Genomic DNA, 25,763 nt, shown 5'->3' with positions numbered 1-25,763 from the left:
ATTCTGGAATCCATAAATGTTTCTAAAATGCCTCTTTTGTATTTTTTTAGTTGGAATAACACACATAACCACCTTTGGGGGGGGAAAATAAGTTCCTTTAGTCAGAATTCAGTTTTCTAGTTATTGAAAAGGTCTCCTTCTGGCCATGCCTGCTCACTGCTTTCCATGGATCCTGACCATCTGATGAGATTCTCTCTCGCTTATTTTCTAGAGACTTCAGCTTAAACATTTATCACTTCTCACCACTGTGTCGAATAGAATCTGTTCTCAATATGCTGCTTATGGGAAGGAGAAATCAAGGCTCAGGTAAAGATTCAGCACCATCAGCAGGTTTAGCTGTTTGTTTCTGTAGTATCTATCCATTATCTTAGGATTCTCTAAGAAAACACTTACAATAGAAGATACAAACCATAGTGTTATGCTCCAATAATCTTCAAAAATAGGGCCCAGTTATTTCTTTTCTCTTCACAAAATATGAACAATAAGGAACAAGAACGTTGTAAAGACAATTTGCTTTTAATCAACTTTTTTCCCATATACTCACATGAGAAAACTGGTAGACCACTAGAAATTATTTCTTCAATATTCATATTGGCGTATATTACAAACACACAAGCAAAAACAATTGTTTTTGTTCATCTGTTACTTTCACTGCCCACTTTTTTCTTGGGAAATGACTTCCTGAATTCTTGTTATATGTACTATATAGCACAAAGCTTCATATCTCTTAAGCTTCATAAAGTTATCATAATCATTTAGCTACTTTGTAACCTTCAGTTTGATTTTTGTATGGCTATTGTTAACTTCAAACTTTAATTTTGACAGCTTCTGTTTAGCCTTCTCTCATATATCCTCAGACATCCAGATTTATATCTTTAGTATTTATAGTCTCTTTAATTCCATTTACTCTGATCCACAAGTTTTCTCCTGTAATGGACATGAAATAATCCATTCCAGCTCCAGATCCTAAGGCTCCCCAAAGACCAAAGAAACTTCCTTCATAAGTCCTTTAAAAATAATCTTCCGTTAGAACTACTCAAATACTAAATGGTATTTTCTCTAGACCATCCCCTTTAGTTTTCCTTTTGCATTAAGAGTATTTGGTTAGTAGAGCATAGAAATTTATAGTATAAAACCACCTATAAAATATATGTTTTAATCATAAACTTATACCTGCATTAGTGTCTGGAAGTTTCTCCAAGGAAATATCACTGAGTGTGAACAATTGCTGCCACATTTTTTTTTTAACATGAAAAACTTAAGAGACTTCCTAAATATCCCTAGAATAGAGCATGTTTAAATTATGATACATCCATATGGGAGACTATCAGACAGTTGGCTGTAATTATATTTTAAAAGAATATTTAATAAAAAACAAAACACTGCTAAAAGAAATCAAAAATACAATACAAAGACATTCCATGCTCATGGATTGGAAGAATTAATATTGTTAAGATATCCATACTATCCAAAGCAATATGAATCTTATCAATATCCCAATGACATTTTTTGCCAAAATAGAAAAAGCACCCTAAAATTCACATAGAATATCAAAGGAATCTGTACAGCCAAGACAATCTTAAGAAGAATAAATCTGAAAGTCTCATACTTTGATTTTGAAGCATATTACAAAGCAATAGTAACACAGATGCTGTAGTACTGGCCTAACATGATACATAGAGACCAACGGAATATATTAGAGAGCTCCAAAACAAACCCTTATATATTTGGCCAAATTATTTTCAACAATGGTGCCAAGACTACACAAGGGAGGAAGGACAGTCTTTTCAAATGGTGCTGGGAAAAGTGGATATGCACTTGCAAAAGAATGAGTTGAACTCTTTCTTACCTTATATGATATAGTACAGTTAACTAAAAATGGGTTAAAGACCTAAGCGTAAGACCTATAACCAGAAAACTCCTAGAAGAAAACATAGGGGGAATGTTTCAGGACACTGGATTTGGCAATTCCTTAAACATGACACCAAAGCATAGGTAACAGCAAAAACAGACAAATAGGACCACATCAAACATAAATTTCTCCACATTAAGAAAACAATCAACCAAGTGAAAAGGCAACCTATGGAATGGGAGAAGGTGTTTGCAAGTCACATATCTAATAAGGGTTTAGTGTGTAGTATGTATAAGGGACTTCCACAACTCAACAAAAAATAACTTGATTAAAAATAATTGAATAGGGGGAGGGTATAGCTCAAGTGGTAGAGCACATGCTTAGCATGCACGAGGTCCTGGGTTCAATTCCCGGTACCTGCTCTAAAAATAAATAAAATAAATAAACCTAATTACTCCTCACCACCACCCCCCAAAAAAAATTAAAAAGAAAAAAAAAAAGAAACAGAAGAAAAATAATTGAATAGACAATTCTCCATAAAAAGATATGTAAATGGCCAACAAGCATATGGAAAGATGTTCAACATCATTAAACATAGGAGAAATGCAAATCAAAACCACGAGATACCATCTCACACGCATTAGGATGACCACTACCAAAAGAACAAAATCCTGAGTGTTGGCAAGGATATGTAGAGACTGGAATGCTTATACACTGTTGATGGGAATGCAAAATGGTGCAGCCATTATGAAGGTTCCTCAAAAGTTTAAAAATAGACTCACCATATGATCCAGTTATCTCACTTCTGCATATCTATACAGAGAAATTCAAAGTAGAATCTTAAGGAGAAATTTGCACACCCATGTTAATTGCAGCATTATTCACAATAACCAGAGATAGAAACAACCCGAATATCCACTGACAGATGGACAGATAAAGTGTGGTATATACATACATACAATACATACATGTATTACGTATTATGCAGCCTTAAAAAAAATCCTGTCACATGCTACAACATGGACTAACACTGAGGACATTTTGCTAAGCAAAGTAGGTAGTCATGAAAAGACAAATACTGTACGATTTCACTCAAAAGTAATAAAAGTCACAGAAACAGACAGTAAAAAGGTAGTAGCCTGCCAAGGGCTGAGGGTAAAACAGTGGGGAAGTGACAGTGTTTAATAGGTAGAGAGTTTCAGTTTTGCAAGATAAAAAATTTCTAGAGTTTTGTTACATAAAGGTGAATACACTTACCATTACTGAATTATACACTTCAAACTAGTTAAATGGTCAACTTAATATTGTATGTTTTTTGCCACAGTCTAAAAAGAATGATACAAAATCTATTCCTGATATATTAAGTAAAAAAGGCAAATAATAAATACTTCAGGGAAATACACCAAAACCTTCACCCAGTGGTCTAGGGTGATAGGACTTCATTATTCCCTTTATCTGCAGTTTCTAAATGAATTTACAAAAACTTTTTTTAAAGGCTACGAGGGGCCACAAAAACACAGCACTGGCCTTATAAACAGAGACATTAGTGTTTTCTTCATTGCTGTCTTAGATCTAACATCTTAAAGGCATGCTTCAACTATGTAGATCTGGCCAGAAGAGAAGTTCTATGTCAGTACTGAAAATATAAAAAGATTCACTGAGGATGACTGAATCTTGAATAGTGACTTCTGCACAAAGGATCCATCACCTAGCACATGTGCTCTATGCAGCTGTTGAGGACAAAGAATGGTATTAAACTATGGTATTATTCCTCTAGACTGTATGTTCATAACAAAAGCCAAGAAAACTGAGAATATGGCTAGGCTAACAATTCATGTTTAACTGTTTAGCCATCTCATAAAATTTGCCCAGAAAGTGCCTACTGCAGATCTGGAGGATGTTTTGCCATTAGCTGAAGATGTTACCACAATCCTTTCCAAGTGCTGTGGCTCTGCCTCTGAGGACTGCATGGCCAAGGAGGTAAGAAAATCATCATCGTCACGGGCCACATACTGAATGGCAGGCACTCTCCTAAGCTGCCTCTCACGTGCATCTCAGTCTTCACACATATCCTATGAAATTTCAACATTGCTAACTCAGGTTTACATGTGAGGAAACAGCAGATGAGCAAGGATAATTTGAGGTCATACGACTAGTAAGGGACAAAGCCCACATACAAGGACAAGATTCTTATTCCTAAGAGCTTATTCTACCTTCACAGCCCAATGCAGCATCCACTAGCCATACAGGGTTAAGTTTAAATGGTAACACTAGCCACACTGCAAATGCTCAGTAGTATTGAACAGGACAGACGGAGATCATTTCATCATCACAAAGTTCTGTTAGACAACACTGCAACTGTTACATTATTAGAACCATCTAATATGTTTTTACTATACCTGTTAAAATTAGATACTCCAGTTTTTCACCATTTTCCATTTATATAATCCTTTCAAATAGATACAACTTTGAATTGTTACTTTACATAAAGGTCACTCCAAGTCTGTGGACCTCTTTGGAAATAGATGCTCTGTGTTACCTGGTCTTTTTCCATTAAGGATACCTGTCTGGGTCTGTAGGTGTTTTTCTATAACCTGACTTCTAATGGCTAAGTAGGAGTCTACTGTATATACCTATTGCATGTACTGCATTTGTCTATCTAAATATACCATATTTTTATTTAGCTAGTCCTTTATATTTGATTTAGGTTGTTTCAGTCTGATATTAAGCAGTGCTGCCCTCAGTAGCCTGATAGCTAAATCTTCCCTTCACCCATAATTATTTTCTGAGAGTAAATTCCTGGAAATCAGGTTGTATACTTTAAGGCTTTTAGTACAGATTGACAAATTGCCCTCTACACATGTTCTACCAATTTATTTATAAGAGTATTCATACTGACTTTTATAGACACCATGCCAGAGCTTATAAGCCTATGTAAGCCTTCCTTATTGTTAATTAGATCAACTGGGAAACTAACAATGCACAAACTCACAATTGCTTTTGTAGCTGCCTGAATACACAGTAAAAATCTGTGACAGCTTATCCACGAAGAATTCTAAATTTAAGGACTGTTGTCAAGAAAAAACACCCATGGACATTTTTGTGTGCACATACTTCATGCCAGCTGCCCCAACACCCGAGCTGCGGGACGTCAAGTTGCCCACAAACAAAGACGTGTGTGATAAAGAAAACACCAAAGTCCTGGATCAGTAAGTACAATTGATCTAATTTGACAGTATTGGTATTCACTAACATTAAGTGACAAAGAAATTAAAATGGGAAGAAATGGTAAGCCTTTATTTTCCTCCAACTAAGAACTAAAATACACCATGGATGGCTCACACTGAGTTGCATATACTACAAGTTATGTGCATAGTCATTGCATAAAAATATCTCAATTAACAGGCCCGAAAATCAAGTACAGAATTAGCAGAATTTAGACTGAATTGGGACTGAAACTCTAATTTACATTTGTCTAAATATTCATTGTTTTTATAAGTGCATCAACAATGAGATGAGACAATGGAATAATTTACAGAAACTACTTGCACAGAAAAGCCACTTAAGGTACCTACTTGATGATTTATACAGGGTTCATTGTATTATAGTTGCACAAAGGACACTTCCATTGCATTTGAAGATTTGTTTATATATAAATACATAAATGTATATATTACTACACACAGAATTTTAATTTAGTTCAGTGAACTAGTCACAGTAGCTTCAAAGCAGTAACTTGCATTTCAATGAGAAGATTGCTCTTAACTTAAAACCTGATTTGGAGTCAGTTTCAGTTAAACCTAGCTAGGTGTTCTGCTTTTATAACAGATGTCAAATTCCAAAGCATGCCATGCATACACAAATCTACCCATGTTAAAGAGTATTATCTCCTCTCTCTCTCACACCAGGTATGCATTTGAACTAAGCAGGAAGACCCACATTCCAGAAGTGTTCCTCAGTAAAATCCTTGAGCCAACCCTGAGAGGCCTGGCTGAATGCTGCAACTCTGGAGAGTCTACTGCCTGTTTACATGAGAAGGTACGATTTGCTACATTGTCCTCACCAGCCTCGGCAGAGATCAAGGGTTGGCAAACTGCAGCTCGTGGGCCACATCTGGCCTGGTGGCTGTGATCTAAGAATGGTCTTATATTTTTAAGTGGTCTAAAAATAATATTTCATTAGACATGAAAATTATATAGAACTCCAACTTCAGTGTTCATCAAGTTTCATTGGAACACAGCCACATCCACGGTTTACGGCCGCTTTTGTGTCATATTGGCAGTTAAGTCATTACGGCAGACTGTATATGGCTTACAAAGCCTCAGATATTTACTATCTGGTCTTGTGTAGAAAATGTTAGCCATGATCTGATGTAAAGAATAATAAACACTCATACTGATACATTGCATGGAATTCTGATTTAACTGAAATCTCCCTGAACAGTGTTTCAAGAAAAATAATTGTCATGTAATTATTATTTTCTTACAGGGCCCTCAGTTGAAGAAGGAACTATCTTCTTTCATTGCAAAGGGGCAGGAACTATGTGCCGATTATTCAGAAAACACATTTACTGAGTACAAGAAAAAGTAAGGGGCTTGTTCTGGCTGTTTCCTCCAAATTTATCAATAATAGCAGTCCAGTACTGTGATTTGAAGCATAGCTGAAGACTTAAGATGTGTTTAGTGAGCAATAAAAATAGGTGCAGTTAAGAGTTTTAAAGAATAGTCAACCTAGTATCTGTGTAAGAAAAAACTGAGTTCTTTTTGGAGGAAAATTGTCATGTGTATCAGCTGAGAGGTCAATTAGAATACAGCCACAAAATTATAAATTACCAGAGCCACAGGGACTTGATTCAAAAAAGATAAAATTTAAGTTATCTCATATTCAATCAACATTTTTGCCATAAAGCTATCTGTAGATGTCACTATACAGAATTGAGAAATAGAACTACTGGAAAATGTTATCTAACTTCGTGGCATATTATCGGACAAGATAACTCAAACTTTCAATCAAGTAGAGTATCACCCATCACTAGTATGTATTCTCCATAAACTGGAAATAGAAATGTTAGTAAAGTTGTACAATAGTAATTTTTCTCAAATCAAAGAAAGCATTTTTTATAAATAGGTGTTTAACACTAAAATAATAGATCATAATAATGAAAAGTTTTACAGGCTTCCTGGAAAACATCTCTGTTGAGAAGACCCATGTCATTCCCAACTTCATTAACTAAATTTCTTAGATCCATTTCAAATCGTCTTGAACAACATAGGTCAGGTAAGCACAAACAGACCTCCACAAAAAGACTTTTCTAAAGAATCCCTAAGGTAGGAAACTTTCTTCAGTGACCCTCATGAAGCCTACCTTATCAAAGCTCTAAATGAAAAATACTGTGAAAGACTTAAGTTCAGAATGGTTATTTCCCAGTGACCAGGAAATCCTATAGTTAACAGATTATGGAGGTAGAATAGAATCATGTTAAACAGATACTGCAAGATCAAGTTCTCTGCCAACAACTTTGAACTCCCGGACTGACTGGAACAACTGAGTGACAATTTATATCATCTTAATAAACACAAAAAAAATCTACTGACACTGTGGGTTGTGAAATTATAGAGGATTGAGACTACTGAGTCCAGGTATTTGAAATCCCACACACACCCTTTTTCTCCCTGTCCTCTGGGTTCCTCCTGGTTTAACTTCTCCCCCTCCCAGCTGGGATGGACTCGTTTCAATCATGTTTTTACAAGCGAGTTAGTCCCCCTCACCCTCTTGTCCTTACCCAGCGTCCACCTTACTAATCCCATCTCTAAATCTGGGTCTCCATCACCTCCCTTTGCCCACACCACCAGGTTGGCAAATTTCTTGGAGAACGTCATAAAACCAGGCTGAGCTATCTGTTATGAGGGTAGAGAGTTACCAAGCTCATAGACCACTCGAACTGGGAGAGAATCAACAGAATGCAAATCCAAGCACTATCTTGGAACTGAGGTGGAGAATTAGATAATAGTAGAGCCAAAAACAGGAGCCAAAGCTTCTGACCTTGTTTGTGTTTTCCAGCATAGCTAGTTGAGAAGTAGGCTGAAACTGACAGGGAAATTGCCTAAAATATGAGAGAAGAGAACATGCATTAAGGTGACAAAGCCCTATACAGGAAATACTCTTTGAGGAGTTTGAAATCTAGAACTGGAGAGAAAATGAAAGTCAGGGAGGAGAGAAGAGGAAGTCATCCACGTTGATGGCTGTAATGGAGCGAATGAAGGGGGAAAGGCTGGAATTCAAATTCAGCAGCAGTTTGTACGTTTACTTTCATCATCTAAAGAGACAAATTTCACTTTCTAAGCTTGAATTGAGGCACTAAAAACCATGTCACTGATGGAAAATTTTCTTAAGGGCAATTTTTATTTTGATTTTTTTGTTGTAAAAAACCTGAAGTGGCTATCACTTTGCACTAGACATGTTTATCAAATACATCCAGTAAAACCCTATGTAAAATTGGCCTTTCAGACTGGCAGAGCGATTAAGAGGAAAACTGCCTGATGCCACAGCCATGGAACTCAAAGAGCTGGTTGACAAGCGCTCAGACTTTGCCTCCAAGTGCTGTTCCATCAACTCACCTCCTCTCTACTGCGATTCAGAGGTAAGCAGATTTAACCCTCTGCCGATGACCGCATAGTATTGAGAACTTATACAGTCAGATTTACTCATTTCTTTGTTACTGAACTAAATGCCTGTTCCATCCCATGGGCCAGTTTCATTGGCCTTTCCAGATGCAGTATGCATTTTGTCCACAGGCTTCACCTGCCCCATTAGACTCCAGCAGTCATTTCATCTATTTAAAAGAGTCAAAAATGATAAGGACCACACTTCATTTCCCTTCATGGCTGATTTGGAGATATTAGTGACAATTCCAAGAACTCTGATGTCTCACACATTCTATTTCCAGAACATGGAGACTAGGTTAATCACATGTCTATGCCAAACCAAAACAGTTTCTTCCTTTGCTCATCTCTTTCTAAAGGGCATGATATTAAGGTGTATTCCTTTTTGACTGGATTTTACTATTGCTCATTTTGTCATATGTTGGGAAAGAAGCATTTATGATCCATTTTTGACCCATCATTTTTATGTCTCTATAAAAATAATTCAGTTACAGTGTTAAAGTTGATACTGCCTACCTGGTGATTTAATGCCAATTAGAAGTTCTTTTCAATAAGGTAAAGGACTTTTTTTCAAGAATTTATATAATTTTTTGTCCAGTTACCCATAAAAGCAACAAAGCCTGGTTTCATATTATCATTTGATTATTTTTATATTCTATTTCTAGTATTATTCTATTAGAGCCCACTTGAAAATATCCAAGAACTTAATAAAAATCACAAGAGTTTGCACTGGTAGAAACCATAAAGGTCACTTAGTGTAATTTTTCACTCAGTTAAGTCCTTCCAAAGGTCAGTCAGCCCCCATTTAAATACCTATAGTCAATTTATTTTCTCCCAGAGGAAGCCCCTTTCACTGCCCTGCTGGATGCCTGCACTTGGGAGCACATTTTTCTGTAAATTGTATCATGATATTCCCCTCATAGTTTCTACTGAGTCTAGCCTGGCTTTCTTTAACCAACCAGAAAATGTCTTTTCTCTGTTCTCAATAGAGGCTCTTTTATATGTGAAGTGGTTTTTTTAAAAGTTAGGTGTGAAGACTTGTTTGTGTGTCATGCACACCAATTCTCTTAACAGTTTAGTGAAGTTTTGGTTTTTTTTTTTTTACCATCTAGTAACTAACAAAGTCTTAAATCAGTCGAACACATTGAGCTACTTCATTTGGCTTGTTTTTCTTCTTTATACCCTTGGAGATTCTGATTTCTCCTCCAATTTCTACATATATACCCCAGTCCCAGACTTAGTTGCCAATCTTGTTTGTAACAATTTGTAAAGTCAGAATTCCAGATGAAAAGAGTCCAGTAGAATAAAAGCTTATTCTTTAAATTCTGCTGGGAAATAGATCATGTTCCTTTTTCACTAAAATTCAAAACAAGATTCTAAACAAAGAATGGAAAGACTTGGATTGTTAGGATAAATTGGTCATTATCGGGCATTAAAACGTTTGCCTAAAGCAACTAAACTAAGCAGCTTCTTCCTTTTCTTCCAGCTGGCTTTTGGTAATACAATAGCTGAATTTAGGTCGCTTTTCCCAGGAGGGGGGGAAAATCACCTTACCTAGAAGGCATTTGCTACCAGCAGAATTTGCTCTGAGGGTCTCATTCAGTCATTAAGGGGGAAAAAATCCTAAATACTTTTTTACATTGTCAAAAATACCACTTTTGTAATCTGCCCCAGTCCTTTTATCTGTTCACCTACATACATACTTTCTTCTTTGACCTTTTGCAAGACAAACTGAGCTTTATGCATGAAAAAACATGCTTCCTTCAAGTGTCTTGCTTTTCATTTCCTTTATTTGCTTTTCAGTATATTTGTCATTATAACATGCCATTTTCAAACTTTATTTTCAACAAGGATGAGAAGGCAGTTTTGTAATATTCTATTTTCTTGCTTTATAACCAGTAAATTTATAGCAGTGCTGCTCCTGAGCAGCCAAACTTTCAGTAATTGCTAAAGAGAGATGAATGGAGTTGAGATACCCATGAACACTGAATTATTTAGAGCCCTCAGAGGGTAGACCCTCTGCTGTTCTTTAGCCTTTTTGATCATCTTTCTGCATTAATCTCATAGTGAGGTAAGCGAGCTCACCTGTGCTTTCTGATTTCAGGTGAGAGCAAAATCTGTTAAAACAGCTTTCACTTTAATTCTCAATGCTTAGTGTAAATATTTGTTCCATTTACCCTATAATTTGGGTTATAATTTATTATTAAATCTCCTTGTCCTATATTTGCTTGACAATTTTGTTCCATAAAAGTAATGCCCATCCACTGCATTCACCCTGAGTCATTTATATCCTGGAATCCCTCTGTCTGCCCTTCTTCACAGACTTGGCACCGTTGCTAAAAGAGACACAGAAGGGTTCTCTGAACTGCACTAGATGAGTGTTTCCTCATGTGGCAATCTACCCCAGCTATCCAAACCCTTACCTTGAGATGACCAGGAAGTAGAACAATTAGTGTAATTTTCTTTTGACTTTCCCATGTCCCTCAACACTGGTTCATTTTTTTTTTTTATTATTCCAAAGGGGCCCACTAACTGCAGAAAAACTTACAGTTGCAAAATTAGACTTTTTTTTTCCTCTCTATCATTCAGACAGGGCAGCCCTATTCATTCTTCTGAAAACTCATCACTATGCTGTCCCTAAGACGTCGAACAGAGTGCTAGTGGGCATCAATTAGGATTTACCCAAACGTTTCAGAAAGCCACTGTTATATGCTGGAGTTGATGATTAAAATTTAAAAAACAGTATGTGTACATATGCTTGACTGGGGCATTGTGCTGTACACCAGGAAACTGACACACTGTAATTGACTATATTTTAATTAAAAAAAACTCAAAAACACTCAAATGCCAAGAGCCAAGAGAAGCAGGGCAAAGAGGAGATGGACTCTTCCTCCCTTTCCCCCTCCCCCTTCTCTCTCATACTTAAGGAAAAAAACTTGGTTAGGTCTCCCAGTATAAGTAAATTTTATGATTCTCAATGTCATAGCTAGAATTTATTAAGCTATTACTACTTGTAAAGAATATTAATAGCCTTATATATATGTATTCATGAAATGGTTGAGAACAATTCTAAATGTTAGGTACCATTTTAATTCCCCTCTTGTGAGTGGCTTGAATGAAATGTGCAGGGGTTGTATGTTAGGAAAATCCTAAATCGATTTCATATGAGTCTGTTACTATCACTACATGTCATTGTCATAGACTTTGACTCTAATTTAGCTAATAATGATAAAAGCAAATTACTGATACCAGAAGACTGTAATTCTTGATTGAATATCCAAAATTGTTATTAAAATAGCAAAAATGATACCAGGTCAGTAGTATCAATCTGAACTCAATTCATCCCACTTCCTTGGAATCTTCCTTCATTAGTTATACTTTTTCTTTTAAATAGTTCTGTCTAATTTAAAGTTACTTATCTCCTGATCTTAAGAAAATAAGGTACTTTAGACACTACTGCCTGGTTATTTTTCCTTCTCCTCACCTTACAGCCAAGATTCTTGAGAAAATAGTACATAACTCATTCTTCACACCTCCTGTTAATTCCCCTACCCTTTGCAGTATGGCTTCAGATGGTACCAAACTACCAATGACAAAGTCACACTGAAATCTTCTTGCTAACACTAATAAACATTTTTCAGTCCTTATCTTACCAGCCTTCTCTATAAAACATTTGATACCCAAAATTCTTTCTCCTTGAAAGAATTTTTCAACATCTGTACTATCATAGTCTACCTTTTGTCCTTCTATGATTCTCTCCTTCTCCATTCTCTTTAATATTGTCTTCTTCTACCTATCCATTAAATTTCTACACTGTCCAGAGTTTTTTCCTTTGATCTTCACTTTCCAAGACATAACATTTTCCCCGAGTGTTCTCAAGAATCCACAGACATGCGTTTAATCTTCAAATCTCTACCTCCAGCCAGGATCTCTCCCCTCAGCACCAAGACTTGTATCCCATTATCCATGGGCTCTCTTGTCCCACAAGAAATTTGACCTCAACATGCCCAGTGTTTTCCCCTTAAAACCTCCCGTTTTATTTCCTAAATTTATAAATGTCATCACCATTCACCTATTATCCCAAATGGAAGCAGTGATCTTTGATTTCTTCTTCTTTTCTATATACACTCAACTAAATTCCAAACCCTCTCAATTCTAACTCCTTTATCTCTATCAGCAGATATCTTCTTCTACATTGTCAGTAATTAAATTTAGGCAATAGTTAACCTGGATTACAACCCAGTTGGTCTCCCATTTCCAGCTTTCCCCAATGCCTCACACCCAGTCCCATCTCTATCCTGTGGTCAAAATAACCTTTGTAAAGCACAAAATGGTTAATACATTCTAATTGGCCTCCACTGCTTCTAAATTGAAGTCCAATTTTTTTTTTTTTTAATCAGAAGAATTTGGACCCTGGGTTTGCTCTCCAACCTGATCATTACTTCTTGCTCTTACTGCTTTGGTTCTCCTGAACCACCCACAGTTTTTCAAGTCTATTAACCTTGCTCTTACCTCAAGGCTTTTGCACATAATGACTCATCCCAGGTTGCCCTATTTGTGCTCTATAACCTGGCTAAACCTTTCATCAAGCTTCAGGATTCAATGTTGACATCACCTTGTCTGAGATTCCTTCCCTGGCACTCAACCCCATCTGTTATTCCTTAACATTCTGTGCACACCCAATAATTGGCACTTATTAACTTTGTCATTTTTTCCTTGTCTGTTTTTCCTGGACAACCATAAACTCAAGGGCAGGGACAGTATAAAACAATAAATGTGCAGGGTGGTCAATATAAAGTTCAATATGAGACTACATGTTGACAAGAAGCTTTTCCTCTAAGCAAGGTTCAAAAAATTTTTTATACCTTCTGCAGGATCTATTAGTCTACAAAGAAAATAGTTCATGATTTAAATAACTTTTTCATTTCAGATTGATGCTGAAATGAATACTCTATAGTCCTGATGCATGTATATCGCCTTAGGTAAGTATAGTTTTTAAATGCAGCAAAGAATCTAGCTTTGTACAAAGTATTTTTTAAATCATAAATGGGAAGGAGGCTATTTGTTCAAATTATTCTATTATCTAGTCAAACTCATCTTAGAGATGAGAATATTAAGCATATGGAAAAGTCAAGGAGCTTACACAAGAATATACAGCCAATTTCTGACCTATTTAGGACTAGAATCCAGGTCCCCAGCCTGATACTATATCCGTCATAACCTCACATCTAAGATAATGACAGTGCAGAGGTCATTTCAGGGATTTTAATGCATTCAGTAGGGAAAAAAAAAACTGAGTTTAAAGACAAAGTCCATAAAGCCTTAAAGATAACACAGCAGGGTTCTCAGGAGAAAAGAGAATTAAAGCAACACTGTTGAAATATTATCACTTGCTTCTTTTTTACCCATGAAAAAAATGCCTGATGTAGATATTGAGTATAAAATAATTTATACAGAATTTTATTGTTACTGTTTTTAATCTTTCAAAAAATTTTTGTTGCTTTATTACATTTTTGTGTGTTTTTTTAGGGGGAGGTAATCAGGTTTATTTTTTTAAGAGAGGTACTGGGGATTGAACCCAGGACCTCATACATGCTAAGCATGAGCTCTACCACTGAGCTATGCCCTCCCCCTAACTCTTCATATTCCTACAAAAATATTTTCTCTCCAGATTTAATTGTATTCATTTTAAAGATATTGCTTCTGAGATTTAAAATATGATTAAAAAAACCCACAATGGTTTTGGTTTATCTCAGATCTTAATTGAACTGAGGCTTTTCAATGATATAAAATTTTAATTTTACTGATGGCTTTTCCTAAAATGATATGAAAGCAAAAGCTATTGACTAATGAAATTCAAGCTTCCGACTATCAAATATTTGAATCACTAGAAACAGTAAGAAGAAAATTAACATTATTTTTCTGAGAGGCGGTACGATGGGGATGATCAAGGAAGCTCGATTTTGGAAATCACCCAGTCTGGATTAGTCTGCTCTCCTATCTGTCTTTGTAAACTTGAGCAAGTTATTTATACTCCCTAAAGCTCAGTTCCCTTTTCTGTAAGAAGAACATTGTAGTCTCTACCTGTCAGCACTGTCACAACAATCGGGTGAAATGACGACATATATAAAATTGCTAGAGAATAGTAGCAGTAATACTAGCAAAGCTGTTCCCACCGCTGCTTATACCACTGATACAACTGTCAACTGAAGAAAAACATTCACCCTGAAAGTTGCAAGTTAGGTTTTACTTGGGGACTTACTAAGGACTATAGCTCTGAGGGACTACTCCAAAGAGGAAAAGGAGGAGCCACAATATGAGTTTTTTGCTGAAAACAAGCATGTAGTTGAACATCAAAGCTTACTGCTAATCACAAAGAACAGACATCTCAAGTTAATGAATTTAGTACTTTTCTTTGTATGGGAAGATGCTAGAGTCTGAGCTCACTGAAATTATTCCTTAGATATGCATCTTAACTGTCTAGGGCCAAGAGCCAGGAACCAGAGCTCCAAAAGTTTCCCGTTTTCCTCCCTCCTGAAATCCTCTCAGGGGGCACCATCAGGACAGATGCAGTGGCTGATGGATGGAGGGCAGGCAACATTGTTGTTCACTGAAATGGCAGCAACAGTCTTCCTCAACAATCTGAATCTGAACTAAAACAAGTTTCCCTGACTATACATTCTTGTGCTTTGGCATATGAATATTATGTCCTAAGGAGAAAGTAAGTTCACTGAATAATTTTTGGAGAAAAAGGTTCCAAGCCACACCTGATACTAGTATGTCAATTACACTTCAATTAAGAACTGGAAATCCAAGTTATTTGAGTGTAAATATTCTAGAGTTAAAAAAAATAGTATCCGGTCTTTGCTGCTAAACTAATCGTTTCCCCTCATTTAAATTAATCCAATCTCCCTTTATTTTAGCCCACATGTCATCTCTATATACAGTTAAAATCCCAACACCCAACAGGTATCTCACCTCCCACCATTCAAGACATCTCTAGCTTTCATAAGAATCAGGGTTTGGAAAGCTGTATAATAACTTCGTCTTTTAGTTTGTCTTTACTGGATTATGTTATTCTCTAGGAACTCAGTGTGTTTTCTTGGTATCTCATGTACATTCATATTCTTTCAGTCTCTAGGAGCACAAATGCAAAAGAAAAGGAGAAGTAACACTAATTTGATGGATTAGAGTTTTTTTAACCTAACACCTTTCAGAAACACTTTTAATGCTGGCTAAGTCAACAGGTGAACAGTTTTTTCAGTGACAGATTAATGAGGATTCTAATACACTGATTCTTCTGGTTCTAGTCATTAACTTCATCTTCTATGAAAGCTTTTTTTAGTATTTCTCTTATTAGTCAATATTCTTCTATGGCCTTTAACTAGTCCTTCAATTTCTGCATCACCCAATTATTTGGCCAAACACATTTTGATCAACTGGAAGGAAGCCCTAAAAATCACTCGCAAATTCCTTCCATTTGCTTCCACAATGTGTATGGACTTTTTTGAGCTCTATTTACCCACTGCCTGTTTATTAGAATAACAATCTGCAATTATGAGGGTGGTTATACTAGGAACAGTTACGTCTGAAAGAGCAGATTTTACCTTGTTCACAAGGCTGTGGGACTGGGGCACTTGTTATCTAGACATAATGATGTCACAATCTAAATGTTCTCTTAGGTTTCCAGAGCACAGCCAGGAGACTTTGGTTCTTGGGTTGCAGAGAGAATTCTGTAGCTCTGTGAAGAACCCTGGATTCATTCAATTATCAGTAACATTGCCCCAAAACAGTCCCAGCTGGGAGCTGCTCTGAACCCAGCATTTGACTTTGATTCCAAATAAATAGTGAACACTTGTGTCCCACCCCTCTTCCCAGTAGACCAGCCTTTTCTTCATATTTTAAATTGCTCTAAAAAAAATTGCTCTAAATATACCCATTTTTTCCTATGAGTTTTCTTCCTATAACAGGTATATTCTAGATGACCGAAGTGGCATAATATTTTAGCATGAAACAGTTCCTCAAACTATTAAACTAACTTTGGCTGACTACATATTTCTTTTCAGTGAAGGCCTATCCCTCCTTGAGAGATTTGAAAACTTGTAGACACTGAAGCTTTTGTCTCAGGGTGTTCCCATCCTTAGTTACACTTAACAATTCTTGTCTTCCACTCAACAGTTTGATAACCATTTCACTCTTAATGCAAGTCTTTTTAGAAATCTGAGTTGTCATCTTGACAGTTACTGGTCCCCCTGATCAATTTCTTCTAGCCCTGAAACTGACTGCGGCCACTTTTGCATGCCTCATTAGAGGAAACTACTGTCTTAGTCAATCTCACAAAGCCAGTTACCTTTTTTTCCTTCAGTTTTGGAAATAGTGTTCCTTGGGTTGCCAGCAGAGAAGGCTGGCAGTTGGCTCACATGGCAGAATCAGGTTAAACAGGAACTACTACCAGAATCACACTCAGCACAGCTAGGTACTCATACTATGAGAATGAGGAAAGCACCAACACATCCCCATTTCCTCCTCACTCCAAGGAATAAACTCACTGAGGACAATGAAACACAGGATTTCCTGCACTGTGCAAATAGAATTATGATACAATTCTGCTGTAGCATCTTGGAAAAGAAAATGAACGAGAGGAAGACACGTATGCCTCATTACAAAGCAGAAGGTGATTTGATAAAATGTCTTCACTTGGTGTTTTACTAAAAGAACAACTACTGAACTATGATCCAGTCCCATGACTGAGGAGCCTCATGTGCCATTGGTTGCTTTTTTTGCTCTGACAACGATTATTCATACTCATAGTTCATAAAGTTATATACACCATTACTTCAAAGAAAAAACTGTATGATGTACTGTGGCGTAACAGTGAGGGCCTGGGAATTTCTTAGATTTTATTCTGGACCCATCAGGTGGGCAACAGTGGATATACGGGTCTTACTAGACAGGTTTATCTTTATACATAATAACCTGACTGTAGATGCATCTCTTGAGCACTACGATGATTATTGCCTGTTAGCTCTGTTTTTCTAACATTTTTCCCATTGTTCTCCCAGACCTAGAGCTGGAACCCACCCCCCGGGAATGACATCTGATGGCCTAACCTAAGCCAAACCAGAGCTCCTAGGGAGACAGCTAGGATACACCCTGCTTGTTATCAGCTACAATATCCTCGTACAATGATAAGTATGATGATTTGTTACCAAAATAAATTGATACATGCAAACTATAAATGCAGCCGAGCATGATGTGACAGTGTTGACCTTCAGCGCTGTCCCTGTGACCTTCACAAAGATACTACAGGAGGCAGCCTCAACCTCGCCAGCCCCTGCGTTTTTCTAGATCTCTGCTGGTTCTTCTAAGATTCACAACATTACACATCCGCTGAGCCCCATTCCTTGATTCCCAACACACTGAGCCCCATTCCTTGATTGCTTCTCAGGCTTAATATGTACCATTGAGGAAAAAGTTAGCAGCCTTCCACCAAAAATAGCCTGGACTCACTCATACCTAAGAAAATACATTTTTTAAATTAAAAAAGGAACCTCCTAAAGAGGTCCTTTCTTGCTCCCAGCTGCAAGTTGTACAGCATTGATTAGGTAGTATCTGCCTTGTGAAAAGAAAACCTTTGTGGTCGGAACAAGTTTATTGTTGCTAAATACGACTCCTCAGAGCAATTTATTGAGTCAAAGTTCTAAAAACAATGATTTCAGCTTAATTCAATTTACTGTATATACGCTATATGATATTCTATGTGCTTTCTCTGCCCAGAGAAACTGAAGGTGTTCTAACTCAACATGTTTTGCTTTGAAAGAAGATTGTATTTTCTGAATAAATACCCCTCTGAAACAAATGTAAGCCAAGGAACACCTTCTATATTTCTAGTTAACTGCTTCAAGAAATTGGAACTCATCTCATGGTAGATGTAGCATTTTATGGTAGAGATCAAGCAATTTTTAATAGCAAATGTAACTGGAGTCATACTGATCAAAATCATCCCTGGTCCCTCAAGAATCTAAGTCCCAGCAGGTTGCAGTACTATAAATGGCTATTTAGTGCACTTCAATTTAATAGCGCTGAATCCAAAAGGAAGACTATTGTGTATCACTGTTGGAAAAAATGCACTGAATTCTATTTTGAGGGTTTGTATTTATGAGTGCAAGTTCACAAATCAAAGAAGCTTTTTATTATCTTGGGCTTGGTCAGTAGCACTCAGGTGTTAACGGGGGACTGCTGTGTGTCTCCACCCCATTCTCTCTTAATTTGTAGCTGCCTTGTCTATTAACTAAAGCAAGGTCAGGTGCCCAAGCGTTCAGCAGCCAAGAACTAGGAAATCAAATGCCTGCCCCTCTCACGGCTTCTACAGCAGAAGGTGCAGTCCTGCCTCCTGCAAAGATTCCAAAAGGGGAAATGAACCTCGAATAGGGAAGTTCTTCAGATGATGCCATGAAGCCAAAAAGCAACAAACTATGCACTACATATGGAGGCAGCATTTTAGATTTTTTTTGCTTCCAAAATCTACCTGCGGAAGCTTTAAAACCAACTCTGAGAAGTAAATATCACTGGTAAGAACATGCCAGGAATGAGACTCCTTTAAGGTAGGTGAGTGGCCTACGGTAGCCGAGTGAGTGAAGATGAGACCTGGCTTCTGTTCCAGCATGCCATGCCAGGTTCACGGGCACTTAAAGTGCCCCCTGATTAATTTAGTTTTGGAATCACAATATATGTCCCTTGCAGAGTCAGGACTTAGGGTATGCAGTTTAGTACCATCTAAAATTTAACCACTGACCCCTCTTCCTTTGGCTGTGACTTAGAATTGTTGCTCTGTGAAAGCAATTTTGGAAAATTCTGCTCTGCTTTTATTTGGGAGGTTACATTTATAAATCATTCATGAACGACTTACACACCAGTCTGTTTTGGTCAAGTCTTTTTATGCTTGAACAGGTAGAACTAAGAAGTCCGTAAGTATTACACAATTGGTGGAAGTAGTGTTTTCATGGTTTCCTTGAATATAGTTTCCAGCAAACTCTTAACATCTTTCACCTTTTTTTTAATATTAAGAATCACTGACCCAAATATTCCATCATTTTAGTACAAGTCTTAATTTCAAACTTTATATGCATAAATTATGCCTGCATTTGTTCCATTTTGTGCGAAGCAGAGATCTTTTGAGAAGATACTGCCAAAACTTGTGATTCCTAACATTAAAGAGAAGCTTTTGAATTCCCATCTCCTTGTCAACCATAGCAGATTTTACTGGTTAATGTCTATTATATAAGTAGTCCTCAGTTTTTTTTTTATACCTTACATAAAACACCTTCCTTCAAAAACACTGGTTCTCATGACAGAAACAAACAAAACAACAATACTTTGTTTCTATGAATGAAATTTACAAACTATCAGCCAAGGGTTCTCCAAGGAAATAAAACTAACAGGAGAGAGATTAATTTATTTTTAAAACTGACTTACGTGACCGTGGAGCTGGCTAGTTCGAAGTCTGTGAGGCCGGCGGACAGTCTGGAAACTCACGCAGGGTTTCCATGCTCCCATTTCGAAGTAGAATTCTCCTTCTCTGAGAAACCTCAGCTTTTGCTTTTAAGGCCTTCAGCTGATTGGCTGAGGCCCACGCACATCATGGAGGGCAATCTTTTCACTTAAAGTCAGCTGGTGGAGAGATGTTAATCACAGCTAAAAATACCTATGGCAACCTCTAGACTAATGTTTGACTAAACAAATAGGGACCATAGCCTAGCCAAGTTGACACGTAAAATTTAACCATCACACAAGCCTTCTGTTATTTTTGTTGTGCTTTACAAGGTTTAAAGGCTTTCAAGTGGCAGTTCCCATGTCCTTTGTTTTCCTGGATGCCTTAAGTCACCCCGCAGGTGATTCTTAAACCAACACCTGAGAAGCATCACCTTAAGTGATCTACACAGGACTATTGTCTTAAAATTCGAGCTTATTTTTGTGGAGATTTAAATTTTAAAACAGAACAAGGGAAAAGCCTTTCTATTATGTCATTTAATTCAACAGTAACACACTCTAATAAAGTAAGAATTTAATCAGTGTAACAGTTTATTTCCGTTTGGTGATAAACAGCTAAAAATAAGAACAAGAAGGCTTAGAAGGTTGTCTTTTTATGCCTCTGGTCTCCCTTTTGTGCACCCCTCCCCACCACATAAGTCTCACTCCCACTCAACCTATAGACAGTGATTTTCTGTTCAACCAAACCTGCAAATCACTATTCCAGAAACTTGGCACTCTCACCCCAATCAGAAAAAGGAGGGCTTCTGAGATCAGCCAGTTAAGCACCTGTTGGCTAAGTGGCTGATTAGACCAGGGGAGGGAAATTTTTGAACACTGCTTTATCTCAGTCTGCCATTGCATTATGAAAATTCTGTCAAGTATGGAATGAAGTTTTTTCTCCCATTATAGAAAACCCAGTCACAGATAATTAAAACAAAAGATGGCCTTTCCCAGAGGCTATTTCATCCTTGCCCATTTCTTTCAGGATCTTAAATATCCTTTTTCTCATTAGGCTAAGAAAGTACCTAATTTTTCCTTCCCCACCATAAAAGTTTCATAGTTTCATAACTTAAGTTTTTTTGGCAAATTCTGGTTTGCAGTTAACAATAGGGCCTACTTATTCATTCACAGATCAGGGTCTCAAGATTCCTTTATTGCTTCTACCCCTGTAAGAACATTTGTTAACAATGAATCCTGTGTCTGTGTCCTCACTCTTGTAGCCTTCCTGTGCTACGCCTCAGGAAGGCCTGCCCATTTCAAATCAAATTCTTTGCTCCCACCTTGTGGATAACAGATATAAATGCAGATGGCTGTGCAAAAATCTACTCTGAAATCTGATATTAATAACATTGATGGTATGTAATCACCTGGAATAAGCTTGCTTTGTGCTACAGCTCTATTTAGAACAACATGAAAAGCTTAGAGCCAGATTAAGAAAATACAGAATTTTCAGCTTCTATTCTCAGAGATTTTAACGACCGTGTCTATTTGGCAACTTTGTGCATGCCTACCAAATGACCCACCTAAAGTTTTAGTTCTGTTCCTTAGAATGTTTAAAATTTTGAGGAAAAAAAAAATTTAATCTCTTGAAAGATAGCATTAGTAGGGGGAGGGGATAGCTCAGTGGTAGAGCACGTGCTTAGCACGCACGTGGTCCTGAGTTCAATCCCCAGCACCTCCATTAAAATAAATAAATAAACCTCATTACCTACTCCCCGCCTAAGAAAATGAAATTAAAAAATAAATATTTTTAAGTGTTTTTAAAAAAGATAGCATTAATAATAAAGTATATCTTCTCAAAATTAAACTCCTACTAAGATTAGGTTAAAAATAGTAAAATATTTCACTTTTTACATGCTGTATTACTTTTCAAAGGACTTTCCCACATTACTTATCTAATATTCATTACAGTCACATAAAGCAGATAATCCATGTCCTAATACATCTAATTTACAGATAAAATGGGTTCAGTGAGATGAACACACTGATGACAAGCTAACGGCAAAGACTGATCTAAAAACAGCATTTACTAAGCACTTTCCTTAAATCAGGGAAGGCACATACCACTTTGTAACTGTGCCACTTATCTATTGCTTAGTAACATGCCACCCTGACAGAGCAGCTTAAAAGAATAACAATTATCAAATTTGCTGACGAATCTGGGGGTTGATTAGGCTCAGGGTTTTTCATAGTTACAGTCAGGCAGTGGTTGGGGCTGGGACCATCGTGAACGCTGTTTCATCATATAGGCTGGCCTGGGCTGGAGGGAATCAAGTAGCTGGGGTTTGAAACAGTGGGACTCCGTGGGCATCTCTCTCTAGCTGGTCCTTTCAGGTGGTCTCCACATGGCAGTCCCAGGGCAGCCCGACTTTGCACTTGGTGGCTGAAGGTTACCAGAGTGAATTTCCCAAGATATGATGGCAGAAGTTGTTCTTTAATTGACCCTCAGAAATCAGGCACATTCTATTCAACAGTGCAGAGACCCACCCAGTTTCAAGGGAAGGTGAAATAGACTGCATTTTTTTTTTTGGATAAATGGAGTATCAAATAATTTGCAGGTGTTTTAAAACCACCATCTATACATTCTTATACATTAGTTTCATTGACCTCTATGAAAATAGGTACTACTATTAACCACATTTTATAGATGGAGAAGTTGAGGCACAGTGTATTTAACCCTCCCACGGTCAACAACTTTGAGTCTGGACTCTACACTCTTAACCTCTATACATACTCCATTGCCACTGAATTGGTCGCTGGATATACACCAGCAATTCTGAAGGGTATTTTACTATCAACCATAATTATCAGGTTTAAAAAAGTGGAAAATAAATATATTTATATTTCTCTTCAAACAGAAACAGACTCACAGATACAAAAAACAAAACTTATGGTAACCAAAGGGGAAAGGGAGGGGGAATAAATTAGGAATTTGGGATTAGCAGATACAATCTACTATGTACAAAATAAACAGTAAGGCCCTACTGTATAGCACAGGGAACGGTATTCAATAGCTTATAATAACCTATTATGAAAAGGAACATATATGTATAACTATATTTGTATGTATAGTATATATGAATACTATGCTGTATGCTAGAAATTAACACAACAGTGTAAATCAACTATACTTCAATTAAATTTTTTTTCTTTAATATTTCTCTTTATCCCATTTCCACAAGAAAATCAGATCTAGCCAGACTATGTTTTGCAGAATACATTACCTTTTAAATGAGCATTTATTGAGCATCTGGTCAGCAGTGACAAAGGATAGTCCCCCTCATCAGAGGAACTTCCACTCTAATAGGAAAGACAGGCATGATACCAACAAACTGGGGAGTGAAGGACACCAGCAAGAGAAGGGAATCACTAAGATAGAGCTAAAAAAGAAACTGGTCAGTAGCAAGTCTCCAGATTTGAACATCAGCACAGGCTCCTGAAGATGAGATGCTGCTGTCTGCTATTGTCAGCTGCCGGGCAGATCACCTTGTGGTGCTCCTTGCCCCGCACAAGAGACCTGCCATTGGTCATCTCCTTTCCTGCATCTCCCCAGTCAAGTCAGCTTGGAAAGTCACATAAATTGTTTAGCTTTACATTTTTTGTTTACTTTAGTGATAGGTGGAAAGATGACACATCCAATGATAGTAATTAAAAGAAGTCTTGCTGCCACCTCTACAGTCAGACTCTGGACAACCTCCCTGAGCAAACAGAGAGGAGACAGAATATGTCTTCCAAGACCCTCAACAACCAGTTCAGAACTTTCTTTTGTACTTTTTACTTAATCCCCTCATTTATTCAAACTCTTCTCCAGGTTTTCTGTGTTCTGGTAACATCTTACTTTTATGCATTTGTTCGACTCTTTCCAATGCGTTTGTTCTTTTACCATGATATTTGATATCCAACCTCCCAATTGGGCTATAACCTTATGTTAATTTAATTTAGCATTCTCATTCCCAGAAATATTTGTTTACTTAAAAAAATACATTGGCTGAAATTAGAAGCCAAAGACTCAATATGTAACTCGAAGTTTAGAAACACAGGGATGGGAGAAAATATTTTAGAACAGTGGACACTCCAGGAGACCAGATTACAGCATGATGACAGGTCTTTTCTGCCCAACCGACCCCGTAGGGATCTTACCCACTCTTCCAAATTACCCCTGCCTTGTTAAAAAAAGAATAAAGTAGTGTCATTTGCAGCAACATGGACGGACCTGGAGATTGTCATACTAAGTGACATAAGCCAGAAAGAGAAATAAAAGTACCATATGCTATCACTTATATGTGAAACCTTAAAAAAATGATACAAATGAACTTATTTACAAACCAGAAACAGACTCACAGACATAGAGAACAAACTTACAGTTACCAGGGTGCAAAGAAAGGAGGGGGAGGCATAAATTGGGAGTTTGGGATTTGCAGATACTACTATATAATAGATAAACAAGGTCCTACTATACAGCACAGGGAACTATATTCAATATCTTATAATAACCTATAATGAAAAAGAGTATGAAAAGGAATAATATATAGATATATAAATGAATCACTATGCTGTACACCAGAAATGAACACATCATAAACCAACTATACGTCAATAAAAAATAATAAAATGAAATACAAATTACCCCTGCCTAAAACAAAACCATCTCAGCTACGTAGCAATACAGTGCCCTGGAAAATGTAAGACATTGACCCAAATTCATAGAAATGCATAAATAACTGAGACAACAGATACATTCTTAAAAACAAATTTTGTTAGAAAAGAAATGAGGCCAATAGCCATTAACAGGGGTAAGATTCAAAGTATTCAGCAACTGATATGGCATAGGTCCTGAAAATCAGAACAGGACCTGGACAACAAGAAGCGATGGCATCCATTCATGACTGGCAACTGGTTCAGTCATATTGGGGGAACTATCTGGTATCCCCTTGCCATTAGGGAATGGAGTAGCTGAGAGAGTTGGAAATGCCTTGGGGAAGGAGAAGGGGCACCAAAAGATAGAGTGAAGGAGTCTAAGATAAATTTTACTCATTTGGAAAATCCTAAGATCAACATACTTGTCATTGGCAGTGGCCATGCAGAATATGACAAAACACTCCTAAGGCTGGGGAAATAATGTAAATAGAAGCGTATGTCAAACGCAGACTTGCTGAGCAGAAACAAAATCAGTAACATTTGTAAAAAAATTAATTTCTTTATTGGTCATCTGAGAAGTAGTTCATAGAATAAATTTAGATATTATAAATATAATCAGATGAAAATAAGAAACTAATATAAACTCAGAATAAGGCCAAAAGTGCTGCAAACTTAACATAGAAGGAAAAAAATGAGTTTTAACCAACAATAAGTTTTTCTTATCCAGTCTATCATATATAGGCCTCACTGTCATTTATATGTTCCCAATTATGATGCCTAATATACTCAAGTTAAATCAACAATTATACTCAGCTCTAGTTCTCCAATTCTACTAGATTCTACTCTAATTCTAATAGATTGTTTCTGTGTAAAAAGCAGAGAATTACATTGTGAAGGATCATGAGTGATTAACTCAAAAGACAGCAAGGATGAAGCCTATGATTGCTTTTCATTCAAATAAAATTAATACTCTTATCAACTGGCAAATATAGAAAGTCAATTATATACTTTTTAATTAGCACAACTGCATTTAAAAATTGTTAATGTTCTAAGCATTTCCATATTTGTATAATGCAAAT

General features: G+C 36.9%; 1 protein-coding gene and 1 long non-coding RNA gene across 4 annotated transcripts in view; one reads left to right on the top strand and one right to left on the bottom strand.

Moving 5' to 3' along the window:
* The window catches only part of GC (GC vitamin D binding protein), a 32,277-nt gene extending 14,524 nt beyond the window's left edge, over window positions 1-17,753 (top strand). The window contains exons 6-13 of the mRNA XM_010982673.3: window positions 212-306; window positions 3,703-3,832; window positions 4,859-5,061; window positions 5,761-5,890; window positions 6,341-6,438; window positions 8,360-8,492; window positions 13,445-13,496; window positions 17,577-17,753. Of these exons, the coding sequence (XP_010980975.1) occupies window positions 212-306; window positions 3,703-3,832; window positions 4,859-5,061; window positions 5,761-5,890; window positions 6,341-6,438; window positions 8,360-8,492; window positions 13,445-13,471 (816 nt within the window). The 3' untranslated portion in view covers window positions 13,472-13,496; window positions 17,577-17,753. The remainder of the gene's footprint in view (window positions 1-211; window positions 307-3,702; window positions 3,833-4,858; window positions 5,062-5,760; window positions 5,891-6,340; window positions 6,439-8,359; window positions 8,493-13,444; window positions 13,497-17,576) is intronic.
* Window positions 1-25,763, bottom strand: part of LOC135321170 (uncharacterized) — a 248,317-nt gene that overhangs the window by 148,611 nt on the left and 73,943 nt on the right. The window lies entirely within an intron of this gene.

Source organism: Camelus dromedarius, chromosome 1, assembly GCF_036321535.1.
Source record: "Camelus dromedarius isolate mCamDro1 chromosome 1, mCamDro1.pat, whole genome shotgun sequence".
NCBI classification, from domain to species: Eukaryota; Metazoa; Chordata; class Mammalia; order Artiodactyla; family Camelidae; genus Camelus; species Camelus dromedarius.
This window is presented reverse-complemented; position numbering and strand designations above follow the sequence as displayed.